Source organism: Lonchura striata, chromosome 4 (assembly GCF_050655825.1).
Source record: "Lonchura striata isolate lonStrDom1 chromosome 4, ASM5065582v1, whole genome shotgun sequence".
NCBI classification, from domain to species: domain Eukaryota; kingdom Metazoa; phylum Chordata; class Aves; order Passeriformes; family Estrildidae; genus Lonchura; species Lonchura striata.
In genome coordinates this window covers 48,634,728-48,646,540 of record NC_140706.1, presented here as the reverse complement: position 1 = coordinate 48,646,540, position 11,813 = coordinate 48,634,728, and the positions used below count along the sequence as shown (strand labels likewise).

The following is an 11,813-nucleotide window of genomic DNA, read 5'->3' as shown; positions in this document are numbered from 1 at the left end:
AATAGTTAATTCCTTTCACTCAGATCTTGCTTAAAACACAACTCAGACTTTGTAATGTGGATAATATTTTTGGCCTCCTGAAATCTGAAACATTAAACTGCTGTTCTTTCATGTTTTTGGAGTTGGCATAAATTGAAGCCACATGAAGTATGTTTTACTCCAGTGTTTCTCTATTTAAGGAAAAGTTAATCAGTAAGATAAATCTAGAGATAGCAAATTTGTTAGGAAAGACATCACGTGCATGATCTCAATCTTTGCAAGAAGCACCATCCTCATTTTTTGCCCATCATAATATGAATTGCCATTTGCAGGTAGAGTCAATCACAAGCTCCATCCTCCATCGATGATTAATTCATTACCAGTCACATAGGCAGACTGAAATGACATAAAATATACAATGATTTCAAGTAATTTTTCACAACTCTTAATTACAGGGAAACACATTTTCTTTAAATTAAAAAAATGTGCTTTCTTTTTGTAAAACAAAAATAAGTGTATAAAAATACCTGAGTAACTAATATACTATCTAAATAGAAACAAACATAGAAATTGAAGCCTTTTACTTAATTCAAGGAAGTGTGACAAAAGTATTACTAGAGGCATTAAGATGAGACTGCATCCTGAGAGTACAAATTTATAAAAGCTACATTTCAGATATCTTACCTGAAGGAGTAAATACCTCACACTGTGATGTTAATTAGGTCTGTTCAGCTGAGCAGAATCTGACCAGGTCAGCCAATAATTATAATGGGACATAACTAAAAACTTAGATTATATGGACATGGGGTAAGCATCTGAGCTGTTGACATTCTTCCCTATGTTACTGCTGAAACATGCCAAATATATTGAAAACATGGAATTCTATTTACACACCATTGAAAACCCTGTGAGCAGACTGGAAAAAATTGTTAGCATTATGGAAATACTAAAACAAAGATTTTTGTTTTAGTATTTCAACAATGCTAATAGACTACTGATAGATTACTGATAATCTGATAGTAACTGATAGATACTGATAGATAGCAACATTAGATAACTATTGATAGATAGCAACATTAATACTGAAATAAATCCATTGAAGTATTTTGACATGGACATTAGGACTGCTGGACACATCCAGACGAGTCCAGTCCAGGTTTTAGTCTCAGTAAATTTATAGCAGGTGAAATAACGTTGGTGTGTGCTCATTAGTGTTGGTGCTGTTTGCAGTGCTCATCAGGAGTCTGGTGTGTAACAACCACAGCAGGTCTGTTGTTTTTCTTATGCTGGGATGGCAGATTTACCCTGAGCATTAGCTAAAATCTTCAGTAGTTCTACTAATTCTACCTCCTTAAAACATGATCTAGCCATGGTGTGAGCTTGGTAAAGCTGACAAGCTCATTTTGTTCACCATTCAGGATGATCTGGAGTCAGTCAATTTGCTCAGGTGACATGAAATCACCAGGCTATGGCACCAAATAATGCCTTGCAATCACTGTCAACATTCAGAATGCCTTTTGTATTGCAGGATAAACTCTGTAAAAGAACATAGTTTGGTTTTTATTTTTGTAATAATCCAGCTCAAAGAGAATGTAAATCGGCCTGAAACAAGTACCCTCTCTACTGTGATGCAGCAAAGTAGCGTGGGATTCTGTGACAGGACATTTTATTGTTCATACTTACTTCATCAGAGGCCAAGTACACAAAGAGATGGGCCACTTCTTCTGCAGTAGCCATCCTGCCAGTCTTCTGTCTGGCTAGAAAGTCTTTCAGTGCCTGGATATATAAGAGCATTTGGTATACCAAAAATAAAAGCCCAATTATTTTTTACCTATTGACATCTACAAAGCAATATTGGAAACAGGCCTCTAGTCATAACTTCCTTTAGTGCACTAAGTAGGAAATTAAAGCTGGAAAAACAAAATCATCAGGGATGTGAATTTCAGGCTGAAAAAAAATAGGTGACATTTAGAAAGCAGCTAAATCTCTGCTTCCAGAATAAAGCAAATAAAATCCTTCTTCCTTTGGTGGTAGATATTCCCATGTCCTGCAAATGAGAACTTGCCATTATATGATAAGGATGGTTAAGCATCCCAAATAACATTGAAAAATGCATAGGCCAGAACGCCCTGTCTATACTGTTTTTGCACTTCCTTGTGGCTGACACATGCCACAATAGAAAATGTCCTTTGCTTTTGCACTGGATACTGTAACCAACACTTGGAGTTGCTTCCATGGATGAGAGCCCCTCTACATTCAACTAATCAGTATTATCCTGAGGCTTCAGTTCTGGTCTGGCCATAAGGCTTCTGTCTCAAGTTCAAGCTGACCACACTTTCAAAGGAGACATAATACTAAGTTATCCACACTACTCTGAAACTATTCTTGAATATGGGCAGAAGTGCAGCTATATATTCTTTTTTAAGGAGAGTTAAACATACATACATGTGACCAAGGTAATAAATTGTTTTCTCACCTGTTCTGGGTTAGGCCGGGCTTGGATTCTTTCCTGTAAAGATGGTGTGTCAACAGTTCCTAAGAACAATTTTAAATTCAGTGTTAAAAATTAACTGCATCAGCAATCACAACAAAAGTTTACTTGTTCTATTTTTATGTCTTAACACCTATGTGTAACTTAGTAATATAACTCAGGAGAAAGACTGCAAAGCCACCAATAGAGCACAGAATTTTAAATTTCCGTAGAAAGCAAGAGTTTTGAGAATTAGATTCAATATCTTTTTTATGGTTAAACAATGGTCAGACTGTTAGCTAGCTCTTGCCTGCTTCTAACTTCTGAGACTGCATCTTTGAAAAAAAACATTCAAATACTGCATGATGTATGTATAAAGTGCAGATACTGGGTTAATCAGACTAAACATCCAGTTAACCACAGATTAACAACTTTACTATATTAAGCCTTTCAAGCATGCTCTGTTCTTGTAGACTGCTGGTAACTTTAGCTACCATTTGCAAGTCTATTCTTTGCAAAAAAAGCCAGACTCAATCTGGCCTTGTAGCATCTGCTCCTAGATCACAGGATAACGTAAGAACACTTACCAGGACATATGCAGTTGCATCTGATGCCTTGTTCAATGAAATCAGCAGCCACAGCCTTTGTTAGCCCAATAACTGCTGCCTTTGAAGTACTGTAGACACACCTGTTCACAACTCCTAGCAGAAGATCCATGTTAAGGCAGCACAGAAACAGACATAAAAAGGAAAAAAAAAAGAAAGAGCCAAGATTGTTCAATATGCACCTGCTTCTGGAATCCAGCATTTCCTGTAGCAGCTGTAGCCTCTCCATAAGGGTAGGCTAGCTGAAATGCAAAATGCCAGAATTCTACTCAGGTATACACCAGAGGAAAGTACACAATCTTTCAATAGTGTAACTCTGGGGAGTAGTCTAGAAAATGTAACAAGCAGCAAAAATTTAGGAACAGCAGAAATCCATCTGTTAGTCATGATCAGGCTTCTTTTGAAAGCCTAGTTAACAGCACTTACATAATTGTAATTTCTTTATTATATCTCTGAAGAACATATGTACCAAGATAGGACTGGAAGTAATATCTTTTTAGTTAATAAATCCTGGCAGAAAGAATGCTACAAAACATTGAAAAAGCTCAGAGGTAAGAATCTTGGAGTTTCTACAATTTTCCATTTCTGTCCTTGCATTTATGTTTGAGTTGAATGTGTTCACTTGTTTTTTCCTAACTGATCCCTCCACAGGATTTAGAAATGGCTTTGAATTTAGAATGTCCTCTAAATTCAAAGTTTATACAATATTTATATTGTATATCCATCACCTTAAAGATTTATATGAACTCCAGCAAGCTACTGACCTTTGATACTGGATGCCACAGAAGACATATTTATAATATTTCCAGATTTCTGTTTAAGCATCTGCAAAAGAGTACTTATGTCACTCAAATGCAAACTATTTTGTCATCTGCAGGTTCAGCAAAATAGCCCACAGCAACTCACAGAACAGCCCCACATGCACTTGACACACAGGGCAGCAAAGCTCAGTTGGCATGGGTAGGTGCCATTGACTGAAGCAGTAAAGCAGAGTCTGAAATTCTCACTCGGTTCCCCTGAGCCATGTCAGGATTGCAAACTATGCCAGGATAGGATGTTTTTCCTTGGTTGCCACCTCTCAGGCATTGCCCTCTTGTCACGACAGTAAGTGACACCATACAGACATCTGCCCACACCATCTACCAATGCAGCAACTCACTGATCTCACTCAAACTCTTCCTGTATTGGAGAAGACTAAAGTCCAAAACTCTAGCATCTATGAATTGTTGCTAATTTTCTTTAAGCTACAACCTTTTTAGGCATCCTAAAATCTGATATGCTTGAAGTTCTTAAAAAACCCCAAACTTTGAAAATTAAGTTCAGCTAAGAAAAAACCCACCCCCAAACAAACTAAAAACCAAACTAACCAAGCAAAAAGAACTGGAACAATACTGGCAAGAGGAGCTATCATCTAATCATGGTCACAATTTTCAAATCTGGTCTTTGCATTTATGGGAATGCAAACACTTTATTCAGTCCACACACTTTTGTAGACCCAAGCCAAGTGATTATGTAAAACCAAGAAGCATCTTCAAGCTGCTACATTCATTGAGCTATTGTGCTCTAATCAGCATGTTAGTATCAGCATTCCTGAATTTTTTCACAAGGTAGCCTCCAGAGCAGTATAAAATTAATATTAATATAGATGATTTATTAATAATTTGTAGCAGTGGTATTGTGCAGCTGTGTGCTGTAGTATAATACATTAACACTGTATTGTAATGTCTCCCTCACTGCTCTGCATTAAGTCTGAAGTATTTTAGCTAGTTTACATAGGCCAGCTCCCCAAATAAATCTTCTCTACCATATCCTTTAGATAAATTGTCTACTTGAAATATTACGCAATGCAGAGAATGTTATACACCAGCATCACTGTAATCTAAGGGCTCCACTATCCAAAGTGGCATGCTTGTATTTTGTATATTGTCACAGTAGCAACAATTGAGATCTGTCATGCTTTAAACAATGCAGCAGAGACTAAAAGTCACAGGCAGCCCAGCCTTGCCTTTGGAAGGAATGTCTTTATCATTAGGTACATGCTGCGAACATTGAGGTTCATCGTGAAGTCCCAGTCTTGCTCCTCGCACTCCAGAATGGTTCCATGATGAACAAACCTAGAATGAGTGCATGAAGTGGATTACTGTCTGTGGTTTACATTTCTATGGCCCTTTTTTCCACCACTGCTTTGCAGTAATTAACTTTTCCAACCTTGAAAACAGGCAGATAAGAGCTCCTTTGAAGAATGCAAGCAGCAGTGTATTTCTTCTGATAACTATCAAGGACACAAAGCAGACTCAATATGTGCAACAAAATGACGGCAATAGAAAAACCACAAAAAAAAAAAAAAAAAAAAAAAGGCACAGCACTAGCAAACTGTACAAAGGGCCAAAGCCATCAGTACATCCTTCCACATCAGTAGAGTGAGCAAAACATAAAGTTCCAGAGCTGTTCTGTCTTGGCTGTATGTGGCTGTACAAAAAAGTTCAGCTTTGATGAAAACACACAGAAGTTTTTATTAAGAGTATAAAAAAGTTCAGCTTTGATGAAAACACACGGAAGTTTTTATTAAGAGTATAAAATCCATTAAAACATAACAAATAAAATGCATTGAAGTAATATAAAGGAGTTCTGGAGGACAGGGAAAACTAGAAAAATAGCAGTAGCAAAGAGAATCTGGTTACCCTGCAATGTTACAGAGGATGTCAATCTTTTCAATCTCCCTGGCCAGATTTTCGATCTGCTCCTTTTTGGTGACATCCAGAACTCGTATTTGAATGCCTAGAAAAACCACAACGTTTGTTTCAATGTATTTGATTGAGGATTAGCTGAGTATTTTTCTGATATGCTGAGGATAGCACAGTTCAATTCACTCAGTGATTAAGTTAGTACAGTGGTTAATTTGGGACAGCATATCATGCTATTTAAAATTTCAGGAGGGAGTTAAAATTACCAACTCTTTTAATTGTTATACAGTATGACACAAGCAGATGAGCTAGCTTAATTTACCATAAAAACATTCAAAATAAATTGAATTCTACTATACTCTTGCACAGAACAATTATAGAATCTATATAATCATAATGAACTTTCACACTCATTATCATAGAATAACACCTGGAACTAGTTACATGTGTCTTACAGTGCCACTACATGCCACGTTCTCATGTGTAGTTGATGATATTATGAATGAGCTTTATATAATTAATAGGGAAAACCAATTTTGCATAAACTATTAAAATAATGAGGGCAATCACTCTGGAACAGGGTCCTGCAGAGGAAATGCCATCCTTAGACATGTTCAGAACCTAATTAAACACAGACCTGAGCAACCTGCTCTAACCTGTGCCACTTTGAGCACTAGATGGAACTACATGACCAACCCAGCAGATTCCATGAAACACTGTAAAGCTGTCTGTAAAGCATCCAAGTGCTGTCAAAGGAGAATTTGATTTGAAATGGATGAAACCCTAGGGTTTTTTGAAACCAAAGCAACAAGCCCATGAGAAGGCTTTCTGTGCCTTAGTTAAATGATAGAGACACTTTTGAAGCGATTTGTGTATTTGATCAGACTACAGGCTGGTAACTAACATCACATTGGAATTACCACTCCTGGATAAAATTCAAAGACCTCAAAGTGCCAAGTCTTGGTGAATTACAGATTGATTAATCATATGTCTAAAGGATGGAAATGGCTCTGAATATATAGAAAATTATTTCTTTCCTTGTGAGCATACTAGCAGAGGAAAAAAATGTAACATTTTCCCAAATACTTTCAGAAGGAACCTGAAAAGCCCTCAAGTTCCCAAACAATTGCAAAGGGATTTCTTGTGAGCTCCAGTTGGAAGAGCCTGATATTCATGCTAAAACCTGTGCCAGCTGTGATTTTGTGTATTTTGCTCTCAGCCTTTAGTAGGAATTTTTTAAACCTACTTTCTTCTCTCAAGTTAAGTTTGAAGCATTTTCAGCTGTAAATTCTTATCCAAGTCTTATTTTTATTTCAATATTGAAAAAATACTTTTTAATATAATGTCCCACTTGTGATTAGAAACACATCTATACAAAAACCTGCTCCTTGAAGCATGTTCCTGTGGTGTCAGTACAAAAACCACCTTCAGGCCTGAACATTTGTACAAACAGAATAGGCATACGTAGTGTTGCTAGAATTCAATTTCTGAAGACATATGGATTCTACAGGACAGTGAGGAATGCATTAAAAGAACAAGCCAAGTATAGACCATAGAAATGCAAGATGCTAGGTCTACCTTTTTGTACAGTGAGATGTTCTCTTGATCAGAGAAAGAAGCATTTCATGCCTTCCAGAGTGATGCCCTTGATAATTAGCCTAGTGAAGCCAAAAGGTAACTGAAATGGGTGCTATTCTAGCAAACAAATATCAACTTCTTCTGTGACACAAGAAAATCAGTTATTCCACATGTCTGGAATAATACTCTGACATGCTGATGTTGCAATATTTTACATGCTAGATCTCTTATTTCACACCACAGCATAAAGTGATGCAAACATCAAAAGAACTAGTCTGGGTATTTTCTTTTTTTTCTGTCTTTTTCAAGCTTTCCTATCCTCAAAATGTATCTCTGACAGCCTACACAGAACTTGTAAGAGCTGAACTAATGCCTACTGTAGGGCCATTTACCTGGATATTTCCCCAGGTCTTGCAGTTTTGACTCATTGATGTCTGTAGCAATGACTTTGGCTCCTTCTTTAGCAAAAGCCTGGAGAACACAGAAGCAGTTTATTTTTAGATATTCCAGGTCATACTAGAAATAAAATATGTTTTATTTTCAGGTGCTTTTTGGCTTGAAATTGAAGCCAAGCCAAGCTGAAGGCAGCTGATCTCTGTTTTCATTCTGGGTATGTCACAGAGTTGCACACAATTATGTAACTTTGTGTGATAAGACAGATTCAAGGTGTTTTCCCTAAAGGAAGGAATCCATAAATAAAGTATAAGAACAGTAACCAGACTAAGATAATGGATATTATTATTGCCTTTATTAGCTGCACTAGTAAGCAATGGGACTAGAATTGTCTGTACTGTTAGATTTAAATCTAACTAATTTAACTCTAATTTAAATCTGTTGTTAAAGTTATGAAATTTGACAGGTAAAGGCAGAAGTCATAAACCAGGATTTTTTTTACAAAATCCTTTGTATCCAAGTAATTGGAATAGAACAATATTAAAAGCAGCATAACTTTCAATATTTAACCAGAGACATTGCTTCATCCTTGATGGTCTCCTCAAAAGCCTTTCTTTTTATTGTGATTACTGATAAATCAACAGCTAACAATGTAAAGTCTGTCAGAAGTATTCTGACATCTTGGACTGTACCCCTAATCTTCAAAATAAGCATCCCAAGTGCAGCTTAAGAGGATAGTGACATTAAACACACCGGCCTTCCATGGCTTGTTGGATATTTACAAAGTGAAACCATCTGGAAGATGCTCCTTGGACTGAGTGATTCACGTAGGAGCCAAGATCAGCAGGCTTCTGTGTTCTCAACCACATGCATGAGAAACTAACCAGTCCAGCATAAATGCTACAGGAGCTTTTCCTGGGTTGTTAATTACATTACAGAGATAATGAGATAACTACTGCATTTTTTATTTGCTATGGAAAAGGGAAGTAGCAGGAGAAGAACTGGTCAAAAGAAGTTACAAGCTAACTGGAAACCTTGAATTCTGTTTAACAGTAATCAAACAAAATTTGTAAAGGGTTTCCTACAGTTGCTCATCATGTTGGTGTCATCTGAATTTGGTTATGTCAATCACAAATATAGGTAAAATACCTTGGCTTTACTGTAGGGGATCCTCACAGTATCCAGTGATACTGAATAAAAGGTACAGACAGTACAAACCATATATTGTTAGAAAAGCATATGCAGCTTTCTTCAAATCTTGTTCTTATCCTTGTCTAGCATCTTCACTCAAAGTTGAAGATTTTCATAAATTGGAACAGCACAAAGCCTACATGATATTATTCCCTGACTTTTTCACTGGGTAGTTCTGGGCTCATCTATGGTTTATTAATTCAAGAACTGGTTTGGTGCAGGTATCATTGGACAAACTAGAATGAGAGACCTTGTACAGGCCCAGCAGAACAAACATTTTCCAACTTACAATAGCAGCTGCTCGGCCAATGCCCTGTGCTGCTGCAGACAACAGGATGATCTTCCCATCCAGCCGCCCCATGGTGCTGACCTGCACAGACACGGGATGGCACAGAAACTTAACAAAGATAAGCAAACATCACTCCCAGGAATCAAATGAAAACATATCCCAAAACTAGACATGATCCAGGGTGTACTGTTTGGGTGTCATGTGACCCTCAGTTATCCAGGGTTCTGAGACAGGGCTATCCCATCTTTTTTTTTTAGTTATACATAAAGTATCTCAAGAAGTCAAAAGGCATTTGAGCTCAGAAATTAAGCTTCATTATAACAGAAATTAGATTTTATTTTTTCTTAAATGTGAAAAAAAAAAAAAAAAAAAGCCAGGATGAAACAGCAGTACAGTGATTTATGGTCAAGTGTTTCCACTGTCCATGGTATTCTCAGAAAGCAGGTCTGTCTTCCGTTTCTCTACAAATTTTCAATGTCATAGACTGTAGCGCATTCCACACAATGCCTTGGCTTTGGTACCTGCCCTCAGTTGCCTTAGGAATCTTCCAGCACAGCAGGCTCCCAGCCCCAGTGAAGCAAGGAAAGTGTGGGGGAATGAAGCTCCCAGTCTTGCCTCTTGTTCCCTGTTCTCAGGGAACACAGAGTGTGCTTGGGACAGTAGGGAACCTTTAGGAGCTGCTACCTTAGTCTGGGTGGAGCAGCCAAAAGGCAAAATACAGCCCTGTTCAAGTGCTGTGTTACGTTTAACAAAATACAGACAAACAAGTGAAAACAAATGCCGAGTCTCAAAGATCTTCCTAAAAAGTGATGTCCCTGTGTTCCAATCACAGTGTAGTATCTGGAGTTTCTTAATTGCATTCCTTATAAGCAAAACTCCTGCACTTTCATAGTCTTCCAAGCAACTTTGTCTATGTAGATATGGGTGTAGAAAGGTGGCATAAGAACAAAGTCTTTAAATATACACATAAATCCAACACACTACTTCACTGAAAAAAATTTAAATAAAGTTGCCATAATCCTCCCTATGTTAGCAGCCAATGCTGTCCTCTAGAGATGCTTAAATACATGCTGTGACTCAAATTACCAAGTCAAATTGAGTGCCCCAGTTTCTGAATAAATTTTTTTTTATTTTGATCAGAAATTCTGTTTTGTTAGATGTTTTTCCTGACAAAAGTTGCAGCAAAACTGTTTTCCTGAAGGTTACACATTCAACAAATTAGACTTCTGAAGCAATGTAATGGAAAAATTTTTTTTCTTTCCAAAAGCCACCTGGATCAGTTTGAGTACTTCCTCAAATTGCTTTAACATGTGGGAAGCAAAATGCATTATGAATACATTTTTGAGTCCAACAATCAGGTTTTATGAACATACTGATTCTATGAAGCATTTACAAATAACTATTAATATAGTTACTTACCAAGAGATCTCAAAGAGCTTTGTTATATTTACCGACCCTTGTACAAAAGGAAGTTCTATGGGCTTTTTTTTTTTTTCTACTGTGCTTGTTGGGATTTGCTAAATTTCTCTAGACTAACGTAATTTCCTGTTGACATATTGAGATGCTGCCATCTAGTGAACTCAGGATTTTAAAAAAGTGTGATTTTTCTCCTGCACAGGAAAGGATACAGAAGTATGACCAGCATTAGCTGACTTTTACAATGGGAATTCAAGAGATCAGTAGGATTCCCACCAAAAGGCCACAAACATGTTTTTCCAAGCAATTTCTTTTTGTAATATAAACTATCAAATTCCAAAAACTTACGTGATTATTTTTTGTTGTTGTTAAAACTGGTGATTTACCAACGTATCTTTTGTTTCTAGTGGTTTAACATGCATATATTAAAGCACAATTAATACCATTAGACTGAAAAATTCTAGAACAAACCTTTTTAGCTAGAAGTCCACACCAGACTTAAAGCTACCTGAGAGTACTATTAAGGGATTTGGTGTCCTGCCTAAACATCAGTTAGTTTTCAAAAAAGCTACTTCTGTGGATAAACTGGGGCACACATAAACAAACTTCAGTTTATCCTGTCTTTCTGCTAAACTATGATTGCTTTTAAGGCCTTTTAAAACAGCTTACCAGTAAACAAAACCTGTAATGACTTAATATGCTAAAATAATTTATCCTTCTGCCCCTAAGCTTTTGCCACCCAAATTCAGCCACAGACCTGTTGCAGTAAGTCTCTGCTATTTTTAGTTCAATCCCCATAAAAAAATCACTGAACTTAGTTGTTCCAAGCAAGCAATAATTAACAAAAAAAATCCAATGGAAATTGTATATAGAAGAGGCAGATCTATATATTCATGCCTTCTTTCCCAATTCTGTAAGAAAATAAGTCAGTCTATTTATTAGAACACCAAAATGCTGGTAAGCCAAAGGAAATCTTGTTCATCATAGTGGGAAATAAAAGAAAGTAACAAACACAGAAAACTTCTAACTAACCTCAAAAAAAAAAAAAAAACCACCAAAAAACCCCACAAACTAAACAAACAAACAAAAAACCACCACCGACACCCCAGCACTTTGCATTTATTCCTGTCAGAAAATAAATACCTGTGGCTGTGGTTGGAAAGAAGACATTGCAGTGACCAACTCTGTAATGGTATTTATTTTATATA

General features: G+C 36.8%; 1 protein-coding gene across 1 annotated transcript; it reads right to left on the bottom strand.

Annotated features, from left to right (window-relative positions):
* Positions 1–148: 148 nt before the first annotated feature.
* Positions 149–10,930, bottom strand: BDH2 (3-hydroxybutyrate dehydrogenase 2). Its single transcript, XM_021531457.3, has 10 exons — positions 10,609–10,930; positions 9,190–9,270; positions 7,709–7,787; positions 5,736–5,832; positions 5,060–5,168; positions 3,819–3,879; positions 3,037–3,150; positions 2,456–2,514; positions 1,663–1,755; positions 149–375 (listed from the first exon to the last, which is right to left on the bottom strand). Exons 2-10 carry the CDS (start codon positions 9,259–9,261, stop codon positions 322–324), a joined length of 738 nt encoding a protein of 245 aa, XP_021387132.2. The 5' UTR covers positions 9,262–9,270; positions 10,609–10,930; the 3' UTR covers positions 149–321.
* Positions 10,931–11,813: the final 883 nt, after the last annotated feature.